Here is a 26,443-nt window from a genome sequence, read left to right as displayed (position 1 = left end):
ATTTGTGAAATGCTGGGTTAGACAGAATTCACTACTAGACTAATTAGTTTTTAATATATCAATGTGTGTATTCTTTGGATTCTCTAAGAGGCAGGGATATATTTGTATTTCACTTTGACCATCAAAGCCATCTTTCAAAAACAGATCAGTTATTATGTGGTTTGGGAAATAATTGCCTTAACCATTACTCTTTATCTGAATCTTGGTCCAGTTTCTTAAAAGATTGGTTAAATGGCTTGAGATGGACTTTGCTGAGGAAGTGTCATAGGGCTTTTATGTTTGTTTGTTTGTTTGAAACAACAACCTTACTATCCTGTGTGGTAGCTTGTGCTTGTTTTGTATTTCTGCCTAAATAGAAGACGCTATCCCACCTGGGTGCAAGGTGGGCTACAGGCAGACCCACCTTTTCGTGTAGGTATGGCCAAAATTTTTTTCTAGTAGCCCTATGATCTGCTCCAGAAAGTACTCTTAGTGAAGCCCCAAATTAATCATGCAGCGTGGAATGAAGAAGTGAGTTTAGCTTTGGAAATAGAGGGCAAAGTTAAAAATCACTATCATGGAAGTGTTCCTCTAGATTAGAACATTGAACTTTTATGTAGTCCTCTTAAATCTGCCATGATGAATAGCCCCCAGATAAACCACAGCCAATTAAATGAGTTCACTTGTTGAATGGAGTTAGAATTAGCCATTTGATTGTCTGAAGAACATTTGCCAAAAGCAACTCACTTCGTTTTGGCATATTTGATATATTGAGCTGGTATCTGACAGTAGTTGGCCACAGCATAACTTGCTTCTTGAGACTGTTCCTGGAATGTGCTAGTAATATCAGCTTTAAAAGAGGGTGACTGAATTTTTAATTGATAAATAGGAGGGGAGTCACATATATGATTCATCTAAAAATGGCATAGATTATTTAGGTGCAAGTTAAAGAAGTCTAAGACATAGCCATGGTTTTATTCCACATGTATGGAGAGTTTCTACAATTTTGCTGTTTCCCAATAGAATTTTTATATTGTGCCTTTACTAAAATTGCCTTTTTGTCATTACTAAAAGCTCTTCTCAAGACTATTAAAAGTGGTTTCCATCAATGTGTAGCTATCTTTAAAATCATGTACTTTTCTACTCAACTAAATCACCACACCTTTTTCTCTTCTTCCTATACAGACTTAGCTTTGGAACCAAACCCTTCTGACCACCCAAGTGCAAGCACACTTTTTCTGAGCAAATCTCGAACAGATGGTAAGGCAATGCTTTTTTTTTCCCTGAGAAAAAGAGTGAAAACTGTTCTTGTTTTGTGTATTATAGGAGGTACTTAGAAAAACTCTTACAGTGGTTTAAATGTTTCACTTTTTTATGTATTCACTTGTCTTATTTTAATATGTTGATGATACAGTTTCCTTTAGTTGTCAGTGTTTTAGGGAGGAGAACACTTGGACTATCTGTTTATACATTTTGCCACCTCTTTATCAACATAGTCAACTGGCCACATGATTTAGATGTGGTCTATTTCTCCATGCTACTTTGTCCTTTTCCCCTTGCTCCGAAGAGCACATATGTTAAAGACAAATGATAGGGTTTAGATCACAGTTAGGTTTTCATTTGATCAAATCAGAAAAATCAGTTGTTATATATGGGAATTGAGCCTTGTGATTTTGGCCCTGTTTTACACAGTGTTCAACCAGACGAGCCTATCTCACATCCAGATTTATGCTACTCAGAACTTTTAAGCTATTCAAAACTTTCTCATCCTAATGTAGTGCTGTGCCAGGGTAATAAGAGCAACATGCCATATGGGGTTTTCCAGAAGATTATCCTCAGCATGTGAAACTCATATAAATTTCCTGTGTCCTCCTTGTTTTAAGATGAGAATCAGAACCGTAGAATATTTTGCACTCCTGCTTGCCTGCTTGTCTTCCTTAATGTTATGTTAAATCCTAGTTTATTTGCTAAAAAGCCACACGTGACCAAGTTTTTCAGTTGATTACGAGAGCAGGAATACAAGAAGTGAACATTCCATAATATTTAAAGTGAAGCAGCACAATAAAAAACGGAGGTTTGGTTTTTTGTTGCTGTTGTTTTGCTTTTTGTTTTTTTCCGTTAGATCACTGGTTTTTAGAAAAGGATATAACTCAGGAACAGCCAGATGGAAGAGATGCATAGGGCCAGGCATGGGGACAGGGCACAGAGCTTTGATGCCCTCTGCAAGGGTACTACATGCTCACCAACCTGGAAGCTCCTGGGGTTTCTAACTTGCATTTTTCTAGTGTGTGTACTTGAGCCACTCATTTCTGGTTAGGATTGCTCTATTTCTCAGTTTCTTCCAGAGCCATGAGCTGCTCACATGTAGAGGGGCTCTGGAGACAGTAAAAGAAAAGCTGTCCCATGCCTGTCTCTCTCTTCAGCCTTAAGGAATCCGTGCCTGTGATGCCTGTCTGGAGTTAAAGGAGGCAATGTGAGCAAGAGTGTGGCCTAAGACCCTCTTCAGGCTTTTATTCTTCTGGCCTTTGTTGGAGCAAAACAGTTTTGTGTGCTGTAGATATGTTCATTTAGGTCAGCACACTCATTTTAAAATTTACGTTTAACATAGGTTACTTTCCAGTTGTGTATTTTTTCAGTAAGGTATTTGAGTAGGTTACCATTAAGTGGTTCAGGATGCTTCCAGAGATCCTGGTGCGTTGGGAGATGAGTGCCTGGCCAGAAACTGGTTCGTAGAGTTGTCATCTGTAGACTGTGGTAATTAAAGTAAGCTGTGTGTAAATGAAGACTTAGAAAATACTCCTGGCTAGTAGTTCAGCTATGCAGCAGGTACATTTTTTTATTAGCTAAGTTTCTCACCTGGCCTAATTTGCTTTGTCCTTTTCTTTTGTAAATGGGGAGTCTTTCATTTGTACCTAATACAGAATATCTATTAGGTCAAAAAAGTGAAACTAAGTTTTTAGATTTTACTTATAGGACTCATCTTGCTGGGTGATTTAAATTATATATTTTGTTGGAAATTATTTTAAAAAATAGAATGGAATTTTATCTCATTGTGTTATTGGTAATCCATCAGATAATTAGTGACTACTTTTATTTTTCTATGGCATTTGTATCAGAATTCATCAGTTAATTTTTTTTATTCTTAGTGCGGGAAAAGAGGAGGAGCAACCGTTTAAACCATGTAAGTAAACAGTTGAAAAGTTAAGAAATTAATAGTTTGAATTAAAAATATGTCTGCCATGGTTCCTAAAAAATATGATGGATCCAATACTGTTAGCCTGAACCTCTTTTTTGTAGATTTTCTAAATCTCTATTTTCCTAATTCTCAAATGTATTCAGGAAAGTCTTTGACTTAGTAGTGCCCATTTTTTAAGGGTTCTGACATTTAAGTTAAATTTCACTAATACGGTTGTAGTATAAAGATCTGCCTTAAATTCTTTTGCCTTATTTTTTTGATCTTATTTTTTAACCAAAGTAATAAAAGTATAACAGGTAAGTTAATTTTTAGCACTGTCCATTGACTTCTTGTCATAGCAGGTGAAAGCTTAGCTTCTTCGCTCCACCATGACGTTATTTCCCTCCCTGTGTTCCCTCAACATGTATCAGTTTTTATTAAATCAGAATCAATGTTTACATTACTACGACTCTGCAAATATTGTGCATTGCTGAGCCATAGAGTTCTCTGACTGTGCCTCCTCCTTGTACACCCTTCATTCTTTTTCTTAAATATTAATGAAATTGGAGCACTTCTGCACTTCTCTAGGATAACCCAATCCCCCTTTTCCTAGCCAACGTGATCTCACACAGCCAAATGCAGTAAGTAGCTCCCTGCCCGGTCTCCCTGCTTTCACATTCTTCATTTTTTCTGTGGAATTAATTTCCTGACTATATTCACTTGCCTGTTTTCTAACAGCTATTTTTTTCCCCAAATGTTTTAACATTTGTCACATGCCTATCAAAAAAATTTTCCGTCTACTAAGCCACATCTGTTCCATTTTTTTCTTGGAGACACTTTGCCCCAATCTTTTGTCTTCCTACTCCCATATAGACTAGTGTTCCCCTAGGCCTGCTCTATGCCTCTTTCCCTGGGATATCTGTGTGAAGTCATCTGGGATCTCACATAACTCTGCTCTCTTATGTTGGATCCCCTATGTCCTAGATTCTGTTTCCCTCTTGTCTTGTTATACTTCCTTGTTTTACTGGAGCACATTTTCCTGGGAAAAGGGCACATGGGCAGAAAGTTTATAGAGATCTAGCCTCTCTGAAACTCCTTCTATTTGATAAAGTATAGAATTCTCAGTTGAAACTAATTTTTGCAGTTCTAAAGACATTTCCCTCTCATCTTCTCATTTACACTGTTGCTCTTAAACCTGTTGAACATTGTATGGTACATTGTACATTACCGATTTTAGTCATTTTCCCCCATCCCTTCCTTCTCGGGAACCTTTTAGTACCTTCCCTCTCCCTGGGATTTTGAAATTTCATAATTTGGTTTGGTATAGACCTTTTTTGTGTGTTTCTTTGATATTCTGTTTTTTTCTTCCAGGTTCCTATTATTCAGATGTTGGAAGTCTTAGACTTACCAGATCGCTAACTTTTTTCCCCTCCTGCTTTGCATTTTGTCTTTTTGTCCTGCTTCCTGGAGATTTCCTTGACTGTGCTCTAATCCTTCTATTGAATATATTGTTTTGTCTACCTTATTTTCAATTTATAGAGTTCTCTTATATCCTGTCATTCTTTTTTTCACTGATGCAATTTCAAGTTTTCATTTGCTCCTGAGATTTTATCACTCCCATCAATTCCTTCTTCCTGTTTTGTTTTGTATTTTTAAAGCATCCTTATATTTTATTTTATTTATTTATTTTTTGGCTGCATTGGGTCTTGGTTTCTGCACGTGGGCTTTCTCTGGTTGCGGTGAGCTGGGCCTACTCTTTGTTGGGTGCGTGGGCTTCTCATTGCAGTGGCTTCTCTTGTTGCGGAGCACAGGCTCTAGGGCGTGCGGGCTTCAGTAGTTGCGGCTCATGGGCTCTAGAGCGCAGGCTCAGTAGTTGTGGCGCATGGGCTCAGTTGCTCTGTGGTATGTGGGATCTTTCTGGGCCAGGGCTCGAACCCGTGTCCCCTGCATTGGCAGGCGGATTCTTAATCACTGCGCCACCAGGGAAGTCCCATTCCTTCTTCCTGTTTTGATCTCTCACTTGTTGGGGGCTTCCCTCAAACGTGTGATGGTCCTTGGCTGTCTGTTAAGATCTAATTGGAAGCATCACTTGGACAACTCGTTAACTGATGGGCCTCACTGCAAGGATTTGGGGACCACGCCTCTGAACTCTGAGCCTGCCTTGGGTTCTGTAAGACAAACTGGTTTTCTTGTTCCTGTCCTAGTCACTCTCTGTAGGTACCAAGGTTGTGCTTCCTCTGTTCTGCCATGTCAGTTACCACTCCTTTATCTAGTCTTTTCACCTTTCAAACATTAAAAATCATCTGCTGTTTATCCTGTCTTATGTATAGCTTTTATAAAAAAGGCCTTTAATTCTAATGAGATGATATCTGAAAGAAGGGGGAGAGGAAATAGATTTGTGGTCAGTCTACTCAAACTTAGATTTATTCTTTGAATATAGGTTCTGAGTTTGAAGTTTAATTCAATATAATTAACGATATTAATTCAGACAATATTTTTGATTATACCTATAATTAGAATATTATACTTTTCTACTAAGGCCTTGAGTATGAATTCTATTCAAACCACTCACCCTACCATATTGTCCATTAATGTGCAACATAGATGGAGTATTACAGACCTTTCAGTTAAAGTCATTGATTCTTAATAAACGTATCCAAAACTTGTGAAAAGGGGGAAGAAAAAAGTGAACTTCAGCTTTATTCTCTTTTTTTTTTTTTTTTCATTTATATACTTTTATTTGGGAATGTTTAAATCAATACAGAGAAAACGAAATTTCAGAGACACCGAATATCATTAGTTTGGATATCATTACTTTATTATAAAAGAAACACGGAAATTATTTACAGGATGAAAGATTTCAGAACTTCAGTGGCAGCTTCACGTGATGCCATTGGGGGAACGGGCAGCTTCACGTGATGCCATTTCAATAGTGACTTCTTTTAGTCGACATATTTTCCAAGAATGTCACCATCTCTAAATAAGAAATAATCCTTGTCATCTAGAACTACTTTGGTGCCTCCATATTCTGGGAGAAGAACTTTATCTCCAACTTTCACACTAACTGGTTGAATCTCTCCACCCTTTCCTTTAGAGCCTGATCCAACAGCTACTACCATTGCTTGCAATACTTTTCCTTGCGATTTTTCTGGAAGCATAATGCCTCCTTTGGTTACAACTTCGGGTGCACTTCTTTCAACTAATACTCGGTCAAAGAGGGGAAGAAACTTTCTAAATGCCTGTCCTGCCATGACTCGGGTTGCCGCACTTCGTACTCTCGCTCTCTCCAGCTTTATTCTTTTAATGGGTTAAAATCAGAGGCAGTAGGCACAATGGGAAGAGTCACTGGGTGGGGGCAGGATTTCAACAGGTACTTGACCTTTAATGATAAGCTTTGAGGGTTGTTACTTACTAGCCTCCTAGGTATGATTATTTTCTAGTCTTCACCATTAAACCTGAAGTCTACTAAGCAACCTTTCCCCTTATAAAGATTGTAAAAGTCCATGTATTTTGTCCTTAGTGCTGAATGAAGATAAATACTCTTCTTCAGTGACCAATTGAAATAATACCTATGAACATTAAACTGTCAGTAGTGTTTTTTGCTACTTGTTTTTTTTTTTTTTTGTATTTGCATTTTATACCCTTATGTGTGTCAGTGCAGTTTATTGAGGTTGTGAGCCAGCAATGGTAAGGCTTTAATCATAAAGGACAGTTATCTTAAATTTTCAAGCAAGATGAGAGGAAAGTAATCTGCTGGCAGCTAACATATCTAGGCTTTGCTCAGAGGCTTCAATTCTGCCATCCTTTAGTGAACACTAGATGCTGGAAAGTTTGAATAGTTTCAGGAGTAGGCCTGTGGAAGTGTTTCTTTTGTAGGATCGAGCCAGTAGACTGTAAGTTGCTGATACATTAAATGAGCCCCCATAGGACTATAGAGCACATCTAATTAAAAATTTTAAATGTTTTAGCAGTAATATTTCCAAAGACAAATCAATATACATTCATAATAGAAAAAAAAGTTTTTAATAGAGGAAAACAGGATAAATAGCACCCAAAGCTCTACCAACTAGTCTATATTTTGGTACATTTCCTTACTATTTTTATTCCCCTCATATATATAGATTTTTGGTCAGAATTGACTTTTATTACGTGTAGTGTATGTCATATTATACCCTAATAGTAGTGACCTTAAAAGATAACCTGCTTCGTTTAGAATCAAAGTATTTGAATGAGTGAATTTTCATTTTTCATGCTGTATCTGTTTTTTGAGATTCTAAAATTACACATTAACCAAATAGCTTAAGGACCATATCAGAGTTTTAGTTTAAAACATTTCTAGCTTGAAGGAGAAATTAGTCTTCCAAATAGTGATACTTTTCAAATATGTTACATCTAGAACTTTTTGTTAATAAGGAATAAGTGGCTTTGCATAAAGCATCTGAAACAAGCAAAATGGTGTTTTATATATGCCATTTGGATATTTCTGATTATTGGATACTGACAATTTTTATTTAAATGCTCTGTATTTTAAAAAGCATCAACTAGATTTTCTCCCTGCCTCACCTTTCATGTATCTGTGGAGGACATTGATGGGAGAGTGTGACAGCATGGTGAAAACTATTTTATATTAATAGGAGGAAGGAAGGCTCATCTGAATTAGTAAACAAACAAAAACCAAAACCAAAACCCAGCTTTAAAATTGTTTGTATTCTGTGGTATTAAAGAATGCTACTCTTCCTTCCAGTGGCTTTCAGTGATTGGGATTTGGTTATTGGCCTTACTTTAAGGAAGAGAGTTGTCCTAACATAGTTTAGGCCATTTTAGTATTTGACTATTGCCGTGTTCATGGGCTCTTCACAAATAAATGGATACTTCTAAAGTGTTTTAAAGATAGTTCATTCTCTAGAGGGTCTCAAAAAGTTCTTTGTCACCTATCCAACACCACTGTAGATAAATTCTCACGAATTTGTATCTTTAGTAAGATTTACCTCCAGTTGTAACTGATCTTAAATAATTTCTCAAACACTTGTTGAATCCTAATTTGTCCCAGATTCTGTGCTCAGTAGCTGGAGGTAGGAGAAGAATCTTCCTAACCTGGAGAAACTTGTTTACTTAAGAGGGTGGTACTATGCAAGCAGCTGAGACCATGGAACAGTTGGTAAATTAGATGTGTGAGTGTGCAGAAAGTGAGAAGTTTTGTGGTGTGCCTGCTGGCAAAGGGATCCTAGAGGCAGATGGGGTCAAGCTTGCTGGGACAGGAGGAAGAAAAAGGCATTGCAGGCAGAGAGCAGCATGGGTGAGGCAGGAGTGTCAAATAACACGTAGAACAGAATTAGTACAATTTTGAAATGAATGGCAAGTATTCTCTGAGGTTCTCACTTGAGTAATGTACTGGCAGTCTGACTTAAACATGAAGTGAGAAGTTAAATTCTCAGAGTTGTTTTATCCGTTTTTTTTGGATGCGAGAGAATCTTTAAGCAGTACCTTTTTGTCCTCCAGATAAGGAAATTGAGGCCCAGGGAGACTTATGGCCCCCAGCTTTTTAGTGATAGAGCAGCCCTGGCATGCCCAGCCTCTGATTGGAAAACGTTTGTTTCGTCACACTGTCTCCTGAACTAATACATTTATTATTGGTGTTCATTTACTGCAGTCAAATGCTCCTACATCGGTATTACATAAAGCATTACGTTTTATTGTAGTAAATGAATAGAAATAGGAAATCTCAGCTGCATTTCATTGCTTAAGGAAAAAACCCTGAAATCTTATTCTAAACTTTTTACATTATTATAAAGGTAATTTATAATAGGTGCTTGCCAGGTTTGATTATAGGTACTATATCAAGGCAGCATTTTATAACCCATTTCTCAAAGCTCGTCTGTGGAAGTCAGAGTATAGAGGTTTCCCATAGAGCTGCACATGATATCACACTCAGGCAGTTCATGGAGTGTAAGAAAAATCTTAATGCTTTATCGTTTGACATTTTAACCAAGGAAAAAAACACACTTTATAGGTTTAACTTACTGTGACATTTTCTTCTATTTCCCTTCCCCTTCAGGTATCTCCAGGGCAGCTTACTAAAAAGTACAGCTCATGCTCAACAATATTTCTAGATGACAGCACAGTCAGCCAGCCTAATCTTAGAATCACAGTAAAATGGTGAGTACAAGTAGCTTGCCAAGGGCTGAGTGACAGACCCCCTTATCGCTAAAAGCATCCTAGCCATACATAATTTCATTCATTTGAATTGTCCTTTTCAGTGATCAGGTTAAAAAACTGGTGTCAACTATAGATTGATTTCAAGGACCTAAATATGAATTTTCAGTTTCCATTTTAATCTTAGAGCGCATGATAGAAGGGAAAGCCAGTTAGCAAATAAGAAATCCCAGAAAAAGTATAAATCTTCATTTGACGCGTTTCTGTTGCTAAGCCATTGTTGAACACGATGAGAAAGAGAGGTGCTTTTGATTGGCTGTTTCTAGAGACAATTATTTCTGTATGAGTTGTAGTCCTCAAACAATGTGCACTACTTCGGAAGCTACTCTTAGAAGAAGGAACAGCTTGTCCCCTACTGGCACCAAAGCGAATCTGCATTTAAATTTCATTGGATTTTGTCAGATTTATCCCACTGTGCTTTTTTTTTTTTTCCTGCACTCTTTCTGTATGAAATTTGACTTCTCCTTCCTGTCCCCCAAAGAGGGGGAGAATATATCAAACCAGTCTTAAGAAATACACACTCAAGCTTAATTTCTTTGTAGATGAAATTTGTTCAACTGAGGTTTTAACTTAATAGACACATTTAATTTTTGTTTATATATATAAATATATCTCCAACACACTGTATCAATCACAGCAGAGAACAATAAAAGAGGTGAGGTTTCGGAAACATGGCTGTGGTCAGGCTTATACTTAAGGAGACACGAACAGTGTCATGATGATGGAAACTATTCTTTAATTTCTGGGAGCACCTCATAGTCCACAATTGGCGATGCACTTTCAAAACACCCTAATGATGAACCTTTCAAGCTTATTTAAGAGAAAAAAACCAAACGGGATGCAGAGCTTCTTGCTTCCTCCCTCGCGGTTGTCCACGAAACATTAACATCTCCTTAGGATATGAATGTTGATTTTCCAGAACACAGTTTTGGGAAATGCTATTCGAAAATATTAATGTCCTTATCCTTAATTTTATTTGTTGTATTAATTTTATAAGCTAATTATATTTTTAATTGGTTTTTAATGTGCCAGCTCTTTTTTTAGCTATTTAAATTATCAGTAACTTCTACTTTAATTAAAGACAGCAAGTTCACAGTCATAATAATGTAACTTTCCTCTCTTGCTTACAATAATAGTTGCAGTCAAATCATGTTTCAGCAAAAACTGAGCCCCATCTCTAAAGTCCTGAGTTTGGGCACTTATCACATAATCACTGAATGTTTTTATTCAGCCAAGACACTGAATCTGTGGGTACAAAAACCACTCTGCTTTGGCTAGAGTCGCAGCTTCTTTTGAATTCAAAAGAGTCTGATGTCCAGTATATAATTCAAAAGTACTTTGAAGGTTAACCTTGCTCAGGGACTTCCCCGGTGGTGTAGTGCTTAAGAATCTGCCTGCCAACGCAGGGGACACAGGTTCGAGCCCTGGTCTGGGAAGATCCCACATGCCGCAGAGCAATTAAACCCGTGCGCCACAACTACTGAGCCTGTGCCGTAGAGCCCGCGAGCCACAACTACTGAGCCCGTGTGCCACAACTACTGAAGCCCACGCACCTAGAGCCCGTGCCGTGCAACAAGAGAAGCCACCACAGTGAGAAGGCCGCGCACCACGACAAAGAGCAGCCCCCGCTCTTGGCAACTAGAGAAAGCCCGCGCGCAGTAACAAAGACCCCATGCAGCCCAAAATAAGTAAAATTAAATAAAATTTAAAAAAAAAAAAAAAAAAGATTAACCTTGCTCAGACAAGTAGGTTTCATCCTTTTTTTTCCCGACCTAGTCTAATTTTTGGAAGTACAGTAAATTTTAAGTTGCTCTCATGAAGTTTTAAAAATGATCATTCATCACATTCATTATTGGTGAAATAAAGGTTTACTGAGAAAATTAATAGGGCCAATTGACTTTTAGGAATGATTTTGAAAATGTTTATCATGGGGTTAGTTTTCAGTGGGGTAGTTGTTCTCAGTGGGGTAGGTGAGCCTTATTAGAATCACTTATGCAACTTTTCAAGATGTATGTTTCTGGATGCACAAAGTCCACCCGCCTGCCCCCGCCTCCAAGACACAGTGTCTGTGTGTCTGTCTGTCTGTCTCTCTCTCTCTCACCCACGCACACACACCTTTTGACAAGATGGGGAATGATGTGAAGCATGATTATATGGACAAAAGCATCCCGAGTGATTCTCCGATCTTAACCCTAACTCATTCATCCCTAAACTTTGCTGCACGCTGCAGTCATCTGGGGATCTTTAAAAACAGTCCTGATGCCCAAGTCATACCCAGTGCCGGTTAAATCAGAACATCTTGAAGCAGAAGCCAGGCAGTTTTTAAAGCTTCTCAGATGATCCCAGTGTGCAGCTGAGCTTGGGAGCCACTATTTGGTTAGAGGGCAGGAGAAAGGGAACTGCTTCTGATAATTAGTGGGACCTTAGGTAAGTCAGTTTTAAGCCTTGGTTCCCTTATCTGTAAAATGGGTTGTTTAATTACATGTCATCCACGGTTCAGTGGTCCTTTCCATCATAAAACTTCTAATGCTGTGATTTTAAAATCAATTTGAAGATGAAACTCTGAAGCACTATAGAAGTATCCATCTTTGATGCTAACGGTGTTACAGGCCTTTATACAAGTGCTAAGATTCTATAGACCTATTATAAAATTCAGATTTGCCTTCCCTCAATTATTTTGAGTTTCATTTTAGACACTGAGAACAAAGGGGAGCATGTAACTTAACCAGAGAACCCCTTTGTTGCCTAATATACAACAGCTGTGAATAACTTAGGACTATAGTAACTTAAAAAAGACTACCTAAGGACTTGTATCTATCTGTTCGTTAATACTTTATTTAAAATAATTTGGAAATACCTGTCATTAATAGTATACTGTGTACTATTATGCTGTCTTATTAGCACTGCTTATTTCAGGATAGCTAGACCTATCATCAGTTTTGTGGCTATAAAATTTTGCTATTAAATTTTCTAATAATTATGTAAAAGTGATTTGAAATCATTTTGGTATAGAGCACTTTTATTATTTACTTTTAGGGAAATAATGGAAAACGGATGGGTAGGTGGATAGCGAACTAAATCAACTGAAATGCAGGGGCTAACAAAAAAACCACACCCCCACACACACACCCCCACACACACACTACTATATGGCTTCAATTTAAGCATGTGTATAGATAGATATAACTTGTACAGGACAGAAGGTTTTGTGGGTAGAAGGACAAATGACAGGGGAAATATGTAATAATTTATATATTATAATAATCAACCAAAACATGCCTTCTAACAGCATATCTAGCATTTTGGGTCTCCTAATTTTGCTAAAAGCTGAAGAACCTAAAACAAGGGGGAAAGCACCCACGTGGTACTGTTCTGAATTCGAGGATTTCGGGGCCACTGGGCCTCTGGAAGGTCTTCCCTCCTTGCTAACCCCTTTTTAAAAATGTCTTCAGGCCTGATATGATAAAAATCAGTTATTACAATGTATTTTTTTTCCTCCACAGTATGACCTTAGCAATATATTACCACATAAAGAACAGGTGAGCTCTTTTAAAACCTATCTTGTTATTCCAGCTAATTAATTTACAAGGTATCAAGTTTCGTGTTAGGTAATAACTATAGATGTTACTGGCATAAGCTTTTATTATTAGAGTGCTTTTATTACAATATAGAAGTGAATCATTTATTTTTCTCTTAGGACCCTTAATTCTTAGGTTACTGAGCATCCCAAAGAGTATTTGTTTATATGGGTTATATTGGTAATTTACTGTATTAGAAATTGAAATTGAGAATTTAAAAAATTAAATCCATTGTATGTTAAAACAGGGTTTGCCTTAGCACTACTGAAATTTTGAGCTAGATAATGCTTTGTTGTGGGGTGTCGTCCTGTGTGTTATAGGATATATAGCAGCACCCTTGGCCTCTACTCACTAGATGCCAGTAGCACCTTCTTCCCTCCACATTACGACAACCAAAACTGTCTCCAGCCATGGCCAGAAGTCCCCTTGGGGGACGAAATCACCCCTGATTGGGAACCCCAGTGTTCAACATAAGTCATTTTTTTTTTAATGAAAAATAACTATTTTCCACAAGAAAAAATATTGAGAGAAAAGTATCTCCTTAATAGAAGACAGCTGATTCTCATATCTATTCTGTCTTCAGTCATTTGTTTTGAAGAAACAATGTGAAGAAGATCCAGCCGCTTGCAGATATATAGTTGGAAAAAGATGTATTTTTAAAGCCTTCAGATAATTTGGTATATTCTGTGATACTGTACCAAAAGTCTGCATGTGCTAGTTTCTTAAATTAGTTAAAATGGAATTCTAAATCATATCAATGAACTTGTAATAAATACTATGTTAAATTAATACCCATTGATCTGTCATGCATACTGAGTAGATCTTTTTACCTGTACCTGACTCTATAATATTATACATTGGTCATTTGGAAAGTATTGGTTCACATTTCTTTAGACAGTGTCAAAAACTCACTTTTGTTAGTATCACCACCAGTCTTACCAGAAAAGTCTTTGAAGTGTTGAGAAGTTGTCAAGTTCACAATAGAAGGTAGAAGTTTTCCAAAAATCCTGATATTTTTAGCTTGATGGCTTGAATTTTATCATTGGCAACAAATAACTTTAGAGTTATTTTCCTTGAAGTGACAGGCTCACTTTGTTCATTTTTGAAAGAATGACTGTGTCAGTTGTACATTCAAATAACGATGGTGTTCGATGAAAAAAGTGTTTCAAATAAAGATGGTGTTCTATGAAAAAAATGACTTACTGCCAAGTCACAAGTGCTTTTCCTTAACACAGCCATATTTCAGTATGTAAAAGTGCTTAATGCATACTTTCCACTTATTCAGAATATTAAAAAGAAGGACCAAGGTTTAAGAACACTATTAATTTTTACTCTTTTATCAAGGATGTTCTTAAAGCAGATTTTTTAACTGCAAGTGGCAGTGAATAATTGAATGACTTCTAATTCAGTTTGGTACCACTGCCTTGATTCATGCTCAGAAACCAGCAGTTTTACCCACTTTTGCTTTTATACATCCATAGCAAATGTCACACAATGTGAAGGGCAGGTAGTGTCTTAGTATTCTTATAAAAGCAGTTTTGACCTCTTGGGCCTCCTGAAGGAGGGGATAGGGGAGAATCCCAGAGGCCTGCAGACCACATTTAGAGAACCGCTGTTCAAATGAGCGCAGTGTATTAGTGTGGTGAAATTTTAAATTAAAAAGCCTGGTTTCTTTTAAAATAAAAAGACAATTACATTTTTAACTCAAACTATTTAAAAGAGACAAGAAGAAATACACAATAAGAATATAAAGAACTAAAGAGAAAAAAACGGGAAAAAACCATGAATCTCATATTCACATTGATTGAAGTTAGAAGAATTTATTGCCCACCACCACTGCTTTATAAAATGTTCTTGCATATTCCAGTGTGAGGTTAGAGGAGTGAAAATATATTGGTTTACTAGCATTGCCTGTTAGGGAGGGTCAGTGCTTATAGAGGCAACTCTGGCTGGTTGTTGTAGAAAAGATTTCACAGAACTTGATGTGCTGAGTAAAAATAGGTCAGGAAACCTTTCTAAGGGTGGAATCCAGGAGAAGAATTTATAAAACTGTTTGCTTCGTTGAAGGTTAAGCTTCCTCTACCCCTCTCTCTACTCCTAGCAGATATGTTACTAAGATAGTAACCCCTGAATTAATTTTTTAAATGCACATTCTTATTTTATAGAGATGCAGATAGATCCTTGGATATTTTTGATGAGAGATTACATCCACTCACAGTAAGTGTCAGTTTTATTGAAGTGGTATTTTTCTCTTATACAGTTGTGTTTATTTCACGCTGATTTGCTTTGAAATTAATTACTAGAAGAAAATTACTTCCTCCAGCTCGAAGTCAAATTCATCTTCCTTTAAGTCTTCTTCCCCACGCCATGTTGTGTCTAGTCATTTTCCCGAAGGCGTGTTGTATAAGGGGTTGATGGATATGAACCGAGTTGCACTTTGTGTGAATAGTGAGCAGGTAAGTAAACATACCCAAGTAACAGAAAATGTCTCTTTTTAAAGGATGATTTTCCATAGCATCAAACAATATAAATATTTGTAAATAAACCTAATCTGATAAGGCCTCTAAGAAGAAAATTAGAAAACTGTTTACATTTTAAACGAATTAAAATGACAAAGTTTTAAAATTCACTTCTCCGGGCGCTCTGTGGCCACACGTGGCTGGCGACTGCTGTACAGGACAGCACATTCTTAGAGCCTTATGGTTACAGGACACTGGAAATGTGTTTTCAAGGTTGATTACAGAAAAGTATGCCATATGGTGATCAGCAAGACTTTTGAGCCTAAAAATATTGGGTTGGCCAAAACGTTTGTTTGGTTAGTGAATATATTGTTCAATAAAATGCTTGGTGAAAATGAAAACTGTGTCTTTTATTTTTACTTAAAACCAAATGAACTTTTTGGCCAACCCAGTAGTTTGCATTTGGTTAGAATTCTGTGGGGAGGAACGTGGAAATACATAAATTTTCTGCGGTTGTGCCTGTATTTTTCTTTAATGAATGGTGGTGAGTACTGGATCACTGTGGTATTTTAGGACCCCATTGTTTATATTTAAAAGACTACAAGACATGTCACCCAATCAAAATTATTTTAAGGGGCACGTGGGCCCAAGTGTGAAGACTGCTATCTTGAGGGTACTTTTAAGTATTTTTCTTCCATGGATACTTAAATTGCATTTTTTCTCCTTTCAGCGAGAAAAGATTCCAGAGGAATACTTCGAGCATGATCCTGAACACAAATTCATTTACAGATTTGTTCATACTCTTTTTAGTGCCGCACAGCTAACTGCTGAATGTGCAGTAGTAACTTTGGTAAGATAGTTTTTCTTTCGTAAAGCATCTGTAGAAATTTCTGTCTTGTACACATGGTATGGTCCTGTTTTTCCCAAATGAAAGTAGGTTCCTGAAATGATCATTAGAACTTTATTCAGAGAAACCTATCAAAAGAAAGTAAAGTATACACATTTGAGCATTAATCATCATTATGATTTAAAATGTTGCCATTGCTTTTCTCATCACAAAACAATTGCTATTAAAGGCAGCAGGAGAGATTTCTGGTTTCTCCTTCCACACCTGAGGGGACACACGCACGCACAGCGCACACACGCACACACAGACGACGCGTGTGGTGGTGGTGGGGCGGGGCAATCACTGAGCGCTCTGGTCCACAGGCAGAAACAGGTTCCGGGCAGTTTGAAGCTGAATTCCAGACTGTACTGCCTAGGCAGTTCTGATGTGTGTCCTGACTGAGAACTACTGCCCTCAGTTCTCTGTTCCTTGGATAATGGATAATGGTGTTAACCATCCCTGCATGTGAAGTTGCCCAGGACTAGGGTGCCAGTAGGACTTCAGAAGGCTTTACTCTAGTTAGCCTGCTAAGCTACAGCTGTGTAAGGACCTTTTTGTCATCCATTCCTAATTTCTATGGTAAGAGTTTATCATTTGAATAATAAATCATATTCAAGTGAGAGGTAGTTGGGATTGTTTTACTCCTCCCTATAGCAAACCTGTAGGGGGGAAAGTCAGCTGCGTGGTCTGCAGGGAAGGAATACTTAGGCCACTCACTGCCTGCTCCTGTCAGGGCAGAATTTAGGACAGGAGGCTTGTCCTTTTGAAAAGAGACCCCTCAGTGGGTGGGTACTGGATCAGACACAGGCCTTTTCTTGGAGCTACAGGCCACTTGGAGTGCTTAGCACATGCTTGAGAGAGGCAGGAATGGTGCTTGCGTATGGAGAGCTAGGAAAGGCAGGAAGGAGAGTATTTGGGTTGGAAGAGGGGCATTTCTTTGTAGACAAGTTAAGCTTGATGTACCTGCGAGACAGCAGAATGGCAGTGTCTAGTAATCATTGGAATATATGGGATTGGAGCATGAATCTGAGCTAGAGGGAGGGAATTAAGTGTAGCTGTTCAAATGCAGAGAAAGTATGTAAAATAAAAAGTGGGTAGAAGATAGATCCTACTAGGGACTGTCAGCACTTAAGGGACAGATCCCCAGAGGAGTGGCTACAGTGGTAGGAAACCCAGCAGAGAACCCTAAGAGACACCAGGAGAGGTTCAAGAAGGAGAGTATGGTCCAAACGCTAAATGCTACCAAGAAGTTGCTCATGTCATAAATACCATGTCACTGAATACCTACTCTGTGTCACTTTTCTACATGTGTGGGGTGGAGGAGAGAACAAGTTGGATAAATAAAGTTCTTGCCTTTATGGAGCAAGTGTGGAAGACGTAAATTTTTTTTTTTTTTTTTTTTATCGGAGTACAGTTGATTTACAGTGTTGTGTTAGTTTCAGGTGTATAGCAAAGTATAAGTGTTTTTTTTTTAATGAGTGTTTTTTAAAAGATGACTATTTCAAGTAGTGGTAAAAACCATGAAGAGAAAGCAAGGTAAAGGGATAAAGTGATTAGAGGGGCTTACTAGAAAGCTCAGGAAGAGCCTCTTTAAAGAGGTAATGTTTGAACCCAGGACCTGGCTGAACTGAGGAAGATCAGGTACGCTGGCATTACGGGCAGAGGGGACAAGTTCAAGGCTCTGAGACAGGAACTTGTTCTGTGTGTTCAAGGAAAAGCAAGGTGGCCATTGTGATCCGAGCGGGGAATGAGGGAAAGAGCATAGGTGATGAGGTCACGGAAGGACAAGGCCGTACCGCACAGGGCCTCGTAACTTGCAGGCCACGGGAAGAAGGTATTTGTTTGATGGGAAACCTCTGGCAGATCTGGAGCAGGTGCATAAAGTACTCTTAATTTAAGAGGCTCTCCTGGCTGCTTTGGAGAGAACAGACTGTAGTCTGTTGGGAGGCAGAGAAGTTAGGCAGTGGCAGCGATACAAGTCAGAAGTGACAGACAGAAAAGCGGTCAGGGTACCAGTGAAGGTAGAGATAACAAGAAGTTCTAACAGATTGGAGCAGGATACACTCAAGTGCAGGTTTTTGGTCTCAGCGACTGGGCGTGTGGCAGTGCTCTTTCATTTATGAGGGAAGGCCTGGGGAGTGGAGCTCTGGGACGAAGAGCTCTGGGTTGTTTGTGTGAAGGCACCGGTGACCACGGCAAGAGTAGTCTCTGTAGAGTGGTAGCAGCAGGAGGCTGACTGAAGTGGGTTAAGGAGAGGATGGGAGATGAGGAGCTGGCCTCAGCCCTGAGGACGCCGTCTAGGGGCAGTGGGGGACAGGCTGGGGACATGGAAGCATTCACACTGGAGGAAGCCTCTGACAGAGAGGGAGAAGTTGTTCAAAAAGAGACTAACTGTGGGCACAGTGCTCTGCAGAAGTGAGGTGGGATCAACTTCATTCACAGGAGAGTTAGCTTCAGTGAAAAGAAAGAAATCTCGCTTCCTCCAAGACAGGAGGGCAAGTGGGATAAATGAATATCGGCACGTGTACCAAGTTTGCCAGTACAAAGGTGAGAGGAAGTTGAGAGATTGCCAGTGTCATTGCAGTGCCTCTGATTAGTCCCATAAAGTAGAGAGTTGAACCTTGCGGGGAGAGTCGTTCTTAGGGTACTAGAGAGTGCTGAGTTCTTTGGGGAATGGGAGCCGAATTTCACTAAGAACATATAATCTCAATACCCGTGTTTGAAAACACAGTAGAGTTTGGAGGGCATGGGCGAATCTGAGCTGTCAATCTGATAACCCTTCAGAGAGTAAACAGACTCTTTCAAACTGGACATTTTTCTTTTTGTCAAATGGCATATACACTCTTCTACAGAGGTAACAACAAATCACAGCTTACCTCTCTAATCTTTGCTCAGCTGGTAACTCCATCCAGTTCTTTGTAGGGTAGACATTTGATACATGTAAAAGAAACCATGAAATCATCTCACAAACCGGCAGGTTTAGAGGAGCCCCAGGGATACAGACACAGGCAGGTCTTCCCACCTTAAAACCAAAAGAATTGACTAAGCTGCAGATTATGTAAGACAGAAATGAATAATGAAATGATAATGGAGATGTGAAAAATTGGGGCTATGAAAAGGACTACCCTTTGTATGCATGTGTGTTCCTTAAAAAGGCACTAAAATATGGGAATACTTGACAGTTGTAAAGCCCCTTTGTACTGCCTGTCCTGCTGTGCCACGCAGCAGCCACTGGGAGGCTCTCTTGACCACCAGTTTTTATCTTCAAGTTCATGCCACAAAAGGACTGGTGACTCTGAAGAGAAGGTAAAGATGTGCTCAGTCTTACCAGAATTTTACACACTCAAGCGTTATGTAAAATCGCCATGCAACCACCACCAGTCTTGTAGTTAACATTGCACGTGATAGGCACTCAAGCATTTACTGAACAGTTGAAGTCGACACTGGGCTGTATGTGCTGCCCTTGACAAGTGGGAAGGTAATAATACAATGCGTGTCTTTAGAATGCCCTTTGCTGAGATGTCCTTTCATTCCTGTGACCAAAACTGGGTTGGAAATTCACACGGGCAGAGTAGAAATATCAGACTAACAGAAATATCTGACTTAACAACTGTGACCTGGCCTCTGGCCTTGGCTTGGCTGAGCAAAGTCTTTGTAGAACCTAGGAATAAAAGGGGTGTCAAAAAGAGATGAAATCTGTCATTCCTAACAATTCTTATCACAGCACTTCAACTGAACTAAAATCAAAGATCAGTGCTCTACTTTTGCAGGTTTACTTAGAAAGGCTCTTAACTTATGCTGAGATCGACATTTGCCCCACTAACTGGAAAAGAATTGTTTTGGGAGCCATTCTTCTTGCCTCCAAGGTTTGGGACGATCGGGCTGTATGGAATGTGGACTACTGCCAGATCCTCAAGGACGTTACAGTTGAGGACATGTGAGTTTGTAAGGTTACCATGAACTTTCTAACCATTTTCCAATACCTCATTTGCTCTCATAAGTTTACATTTTTAAGAAATGTTACATTTTAAGAAAGGTTACCTTGTGCAGAGAGCTGAAATAGACATACAATTACAGCCTTCTTTCTATCTAGCTGTAGTATAACAATTTGTATTTCCCCTCATTAATTGGTAGGTCTTGATGTGTTATTGTTGTAATATTCTGCTTGATAAATTGAAATTATTTTTCTGGTGGTTTTTGCCAAACATTTTACAAGCTCACTACCAGAACAACATGGTACAGTAAGTAACTTGACAGCTTTCTTAAAGCTGTCTACCAGGTCCAGTCCATTTTTAAGGGGCACATGCCTGGTCTTTGAAGCAAGTGGCCACTGTTAAGGTCTTAGGGCCTCTAGACTACTGACAGGTTATAATTTCAACCTGAGTCACACATTGTGTATTTGCTTTTGCTGGTCTTTTTCTCCTTTTTATCTGAGGTTCTGTTGTTACAGAAACTATGATGTACAGGTAGCCACATATAAAGGTTTCAGATCCCTGTGTTCCTGTCTCCTCCCCTAAAGTCTGCCGAGTTAGGAAACACCTACCTCTCAGGTCGTCCGGGAAGCATCCCTGGGGCCTCACCCAGGGCACTCAGCAAACACAGCGGCACTTTGTGGGGCCTTGAGTTAACTAGGCAGGTTCTCCTCACAGATGGCACGCTCACATTGGCATGAAACGCCAGGCTTCCAATCTGGCTCTGGTGAAGGGCCCCAAGGGTGGGAAGCAGGATGAGCCAGAGAGGTAATTCCAGCAGACTCTCGAAGTGCCCGCTTGACAGTGAACCTGTCTTTGTGGGTGGCATTCAGGAAAATGTGAAAGGACACCTCTTGATTATATTGGACAGCAGAGGCCAATCAAGGTGGCAGGCAGGGGCAAGAGCTTGTTTTTGTTACCTTTGCCCCTTACTCTAGATAATTCACAATTACCAAAGTGCATATTTACAGCTGAAGCGAGGAAAGTTGTGACTAAGAGAAGGGACCAGTGACTGTCAGTAGCTGTCAAAGTGGCTTTTGGTGAAAATGCCCACTTTGGTGATCATGTAAACCAGGTAGTCGTGGTGATATTGCTGGTAGCAATCTTAGCAAACAGTGTAACAGCAGATAATGAATTTGAAATGAATAGAAGTACTTTTGGAAGTTGCAGAAACTAAAGTGACGTTGACCAACACTATCATCAGTCTTTAAACTGGTGCCTTGAAGGAAGGAAAATTTGTAATCGTGAACACCATCCCTGCCATGATGGCAGCTGAAATTTTCTCAGAATCTGCAACTGAGCTGACTGGGGCTCTGGTTCCAGGTACAACATCCGAGAACATGCAGGGAAACGTGTGGGTGTTCATAGGCATTGAGCCCAGGAGCATTGGCGGCACTGTCCAGCTATGAAGAAACTAATTCTAAACAACGCTTTTCTGTGTAGAACGGAGAATCACCAGGAGTTATGTTTACAATAGGCTGCTTTTGTTTATGATCTTTGGGAGTTGGAAAGCATTGCAACAAAGTGTTTAATACACATTTGTTTCATCCCTCTGCTGTTGACTACTATTTGTAATGGTCTCATTTTGAGTCTGAATTGAAAAATTGCTGTCTATCAGCTTTTCCTTAAAACTTTCTAACATCTCTGTGTCTTGTTAAATATATATTTCCCTTCAAAAGAGTAAGTTAAACTGAGCAGCTGCTGTTCAGACAGTTTGCTGCGCCTGTAAGTGGTAGGCTCTTCAGCCACCTAGCCATTTAAAAACAGCAAAAAACACAGAAGATGCATATTCTGTAGGCATAATGCTTTTCTTCAGTGATTAAAGCTCTATTAATAGACATGTTAATCCTATGAAGTACTGTATTTCCACACAATTAAAATGTATTAGTGGAGAAAATATAAAAGGGATAGTGAAGTGCATTTATTCCTGTAGTAAATTAAGTCCTGATTAGCTGATTATCAAAACATTATCTGATTTACATTTCTATAGACTTCTGGCCGTATGAACAGGAAATTAATTTTGGAAGTAGGTTCAGTTAGGTTTAAAGTTCAACAAATGAGAAACCTCATTTCTGCTCATACTCTGCTCTCCATACAGGAGAACATGGAGCATTTGTTGATTTATCCAATGGATAAAATATTAACACTTTAAAACCAAGAAACCAAATGTATTGTAAAATAAGCCACTTGCATGTTTGTTTGGGTATTTATCATTTTTATATAATCAACTCTCTAAAGTGATTGCTGTGAAAAGTGGTAAGATTTACTCTAACTTTATATTTATTTACTTAAACATTTGGCAAGCAAATGGCTGGATATGGTCATATAGCAGAAGCCTGCTCCCAGCACTCTACTTTCCCACTTCATTGAATTCGCCCTCTGTGGGCGTGTGCAGTCTGTCCTGGCAAGGGGCGGTAGGTCTGAACATTCTGGGCTGCTCTCCTAACACCGGGGGCAACAACTGCTCTATCAGAGGTCGTATCGTAAAGTGGGTTTAGTCTAGCTGAGACATAATCTTACTGCCTTCCTAAGCTTAAAAAGTGCATCCTGTCCTGTCATGGTGACGACAACTCACCCTAGTAAGGTTTTAAGGTGAACAGAAACTTGCATCATGCCCTTTGACACAGCCCCATGCACGGGGTGGGGGTGGGGGGATTCCCTTTCCCATCGAATGTAGCTTATTTATTTATTTACTTGAGATGAATCCTTGTTGCCTCAAGAGTTTTCCCCCCTCAGAGATAATAGCAGTGGCTCTCGATGGATCCATTTGTTGCCGTGGTGATGTGCCCACTCCTTTTGTTGGCTCGTCTCTACTTCAGTAAGCCCCTTCCTGTCATCAGCCCGGTGAAAATGTCTGCAAGTTCTTCAGAGCTAATAAACAGCATACATCATTCCTTTCGTCTGATCACTAGAGCGGGGCCTCGTGAGTGAGTGTGGAGCATGAATCGTACAGCTGCACTAATGGAACTCTGAAGAATGAGCCCCTGAGTCAGCAGCATGAGTGCATAAGAGGGCCATAACCTCTTCCCCCTTGTCCCAGACTCAAAGTGCTGGGACGCAGAAAGGACCACAAATAGCTGTACCTTGTTTGAGCATTAGGGTATTAATCCAGCTGGGTAGCCATTATTTGTTTCAAAACAGTATTTAGAGCCATCCTAGTAGCTCAGAATGGTATTTTTGAAGATAGCCCAGTTGACTAAAATTGTCCTGTGTTGGTTTTGTCTTCTCCTCCTCCCCCAGGAATGAGATGGAAAGGCACTTCCTGGAGCTACTTCAGTTTAATATGAATGTTCCTTTCAGTGTGTATGCCAAATACTACTTTGACCTTCGCTCCTTAGCAGATGACAACAACCTGAATGTTCTATTCGCTCCTCTTAGCAAAGAAAGAGCACAGAACTTAGAGGTAAGGCTGTGAAATCACTAACTGGGGTTTTCTGTCAGCCACCGAAGCCACATCTGTAGCTAAATTATATTAAGCAGTGATTAGGAAAATGGAAAGCTGTTAACAGTTTGAAGAGCTTATTGACCCGTTGGCATCATATTTCCTGTGTCTTTTATGGTTTATACAGGGATCCCACATTATAAAAAAAAAAATTGTCTCTTCTGTAACCATAATTCAGAATACTTTAAATCATATTTAGTCTGTTCTTAATGGTTTTCCATTTGAACCTCTACACTTACATATAACCATACATGAATAATTTCTTAAAATTGTATCCCTAATCATATGTACCTACATAATCTACTTACCACTCTTAACTGTCTTTTTTTTTTTTTTTTTATAATTGATGTTTTGGACTATTTCTACTGTCTTGACATTTTTAATAAATAAATAAATGTATTTATTTATTTATGGCTGCATTGGGTCTTCGCTGCTGCACGCGGGCTTTCTCTAGCTGCGGCGGGCGGGGGCTGCTCTTCATTGCGGTGCGCAGGCTTCTCATTGCAGTGGCTGCCCTTGTTGCAGAGCACGGGCTCTAGAGCGCAGGGTCAGTAGTTGTGGCACACGGGCTTAGTTGCTCCTCGGCATGTGGGATCTTCCCGGACCAGGGCTCAAACCCGTGTCCCCTGCATTGGCAGGCGGATTCTTAACCACTGCGCCACCAGGGAATTCCCTCTTAACTGTTTTTTACTCAGCTTGCAGTTCGTGTGTGTGTGTGTGTGTGTGTGTGTGTGTGTGTGTGTGTGTGTGTATGTGTATCACAGTTCAGTCCCATGAGTTTATTAGACAAAGCATCTGTGGCTAACCTGAGAGACCTATACTTGGAAGGTATAATGTGGATTCAGATACTGGATGTAGAAAGTACATGAGTTTTGAATATAAATGGTAACGTACATGGAACAAAGTACTACTTATGGCTTATGATTTTTGGTGGGTATACAGCAAAATTCACAACTGAAATGAACACATTTAAAATTGATACTTTCTGTGGTACCTTGGTGGTACTTTAGAATAAGATGTTTTTCTACCATAATTTATGTGCAAGTGAAATAGCACCTTTCAGCGCTTGTCATTAGACCTCTCCTACCTTCAGCACATACCTACCTGATTAAAATTTTCTTAGAGTATGTAATAACTAATGAAAACTGAATAGAAGTTGAATAGCTGAGTAAACACTGATTTTGCCCAAGTGTATGTCCATTACGTTTAAGGATCACGTGTGTAGGTAAGAGATGATATTGCTATTAGGAGCCTATCATTAGGAACCCAATTTTTAAGTAACTCTAAGTTATTAGGGCAAGTTACCCCTTGCCCCAGCAATCCAATCATAGCCCTTAAAGGTTATGACCTTAGGGAACTGTCAGTTAGTGTAGATATCAGCTATCCAAAGTAGCAGTAACTATGAACTATCTAAACGAATGTAGATGTGTGGCTTATCAATGATGCTTTTTTTGTTTTTTTAAGGTCCGAACATTTTTTTCCCCCCTAATTATACCTATGTTCTACCTGATTGACTTTCCTAGGCCATTTCCAGATTGTGTGACGACAAATACAAAGACGTGCGTAGAGCTGCTATGAGAAGGTCTTTCAGCGCTGAAAATTTCATTGGTATTCGGCGCTCCAATGCCATCCTCTCTTAAGGGAGAAGTGAGGGGTTGTAACATCATAAACCCCTCGAAACAATGACTGGAGAAATATCACCTCTCCTGCTCAGAAACCAGCAAAGTTAGTATTTTCACCTTAAAGAAAGACATTGAATTCAAGAGACTGATGCACAAGCGAAGATTATGCTCATAGGAAAGAACGGGACCTCGTCAATGTAACACGCTCTTCTGTCCTTTTTATTGTAAACAGAGTTACAAAAACCACTCCAAAGCTAAAAGCTCCCAATCCACGCACAGATATCTGCTCCCAATCCACGCACAGATATCTGATAGCTGTGAGCTATGCGAGGTTTTTTAATTAATAGTTTAAATTTTTAGACTTTAAAGACACTACCTATATAACTTCTATGTTTTTCTTACCTCACTGTCCCATACTGCTGCATATTCCTTTAGAATCAGTGCAGTATTACCATCAAAAAATGGGACTCCAAAAAAAAAAACAAAAACAAAAAAACAAAAAAACAAAAAAGAAAAAAAAACAAAAAAAAGAAAAAAAACAAAAAAACAAAAAAACAAAAAAAAACAAAAAAGAAAAAAAACAAAGAAAACAAAAAAACAAAAAAACAAAAAAAAAGCAAAAAAAAAACAAAAAAGATAAAACAAAAAAAAGAAAAAAAACAAAAAAACAAAAAATACAAAAAAACAAAAAAGAAAAAAAACAAAAAAAAACAAAAAAGAAAAAAACAAAAAAAAGAAAAAATACAAAAAAACAAAAAACAAAAAAAAAACAAAATGAAAAAAAAACAAAAAAAAAACAAAAAAGAAAAAAAAACAAAAAAAAAACATGGGACTTCTAACAACTCATAAAGCCAAACTTTTTTAATTAATAGTTTAAATTTTTAGACTTTAAAGACACTACCTATATAACTTCTATGTTTTTCTTACCTCACTGTCCCATACTGCTGCATATTCCTTTAGAATCAGTGCAGTATTACCATCAAAAAATGGGACTCCAAAAAAAAAAAAAGAAAAAAAACAAAAAAACAAAAAAAAAAAAAAAAAACAAAAAAGGAAAAAAAACAAAAAAACAAAAAAAACAAAAAAAAACAAAAAAGAAAAAAAACGAAAAAGAAAAA

General features: G+C 38.7%; 2 protein-coding genes across 3 annotated transcripts; one reads left to right on the top strand and one right to left on the bottom strand.

The window, feature by feature from the left end:
- The first annotated feature begins 1,073 nt into the window (after positions 1-1,073).
- Positions 1,074-26,150, top strand: LOC309654193 (cyclin-Y-like protein 1). 2 transcript variants are annotated; one of them, XM_082478803.1, is made up of 9 exons: positions 1,074-1,239; positions 3,126-3,160; positions 9,210-9,310; positions 12,871-12,906; positions 15,111-15,162; positions 16,135-16,254; positions 20,061-20,227; positions 23,502-23,664; positions 25,227-26,150. In XM_082478803.1, the coding sequence occupies exons 1-9, from the start codon at positions 1,110-1,112 to the stop codon at positions 25,341-25,343; spliced, it is 921 nt and encodes a 306-aa protein (XP_082334929.1). In that variant the 5' UTR covers positions 1,074-1,109; the 3' UTR covers positions 25,344-26,150. The 2 variants fall into 2 exon arrangements, 1 of the variants encoding a protein (XP_082334929.1); XR_014259997.1 differs by lacking the exons at positions 1,074-1,239; positions 3,126-3,160; positions 9,210-9,310; ... (2 more) ...; positions 20,061-20,227; positions 25,227-26,150 and having other exon boundaries at positions 15,749-16,254; positions 23,502-24,943.
- Positions 5,180-8,538, bottom strand: LOC309654194 (10 kDa heat shock protein, mitochondrial). Its single transcript, XM_082478804.1, has one exon. The coding sequence runs from the start codon at positions 6,403-6,405 to the stop codon at positions 6,097-6,099; it is 309 nt and encodes a 102-aa protein (XP_082334930.1). The 5' UTR covers positions 6,406-8,538; the 3' UTR covers positions 5,180-6,096.
- Positions 26,151-26,443: the final 293 nt, after the last annotated feature.

The sequence above is a fragment of the Balaenoptera physalus genome (assembly GCF_965194825.1).
Source record: "Balaenoptera physalus genome assembly, contig: HAP1_SCAFFOLD_2221, whole genome shotgun sequence".
Taxonomy (NCBI): Eukaryota; Metazoa; Chordata; class Mammalia; order Artiodactyla; family Balaenopteridae; genus Balaenoptera; species Balaenoptera physalus.
Note: the sequence above shows the minus strand (reverse complement) of the source record. Positions and strands in the feature narration are given on the sequence as shown.

Coding starts and splice junctions, on each gene's coding strand:
- LOC309654193 (XM_082478803.1), top strand. CDS start 1,110: ATGTACTTTTCTACTCAACTAAATCACCACACCTTTTTCTCTTCTTCC. Junction 9,311..12,870: donor CTTAGAATCACAGTAAAATG/GTGAGTACAAGT, acceptor TTTCCTCCACAG/TATGACCTTAGCAATATATT. Junction 20,228..23,501: donor GACGTTACAGTTGAGGACAT/GTGAGTTTGTAA, acceptor CTCCTCCCCCAG/GAATGAGATGGAAAGGCACT.
- LOC309654194 (XM_082478804.1), bottom strand. CDS start 6,405: ATGGCAGGACAGGCATTTAGAAAGTTTCTTCCCCTCTTTGACCGAGTA.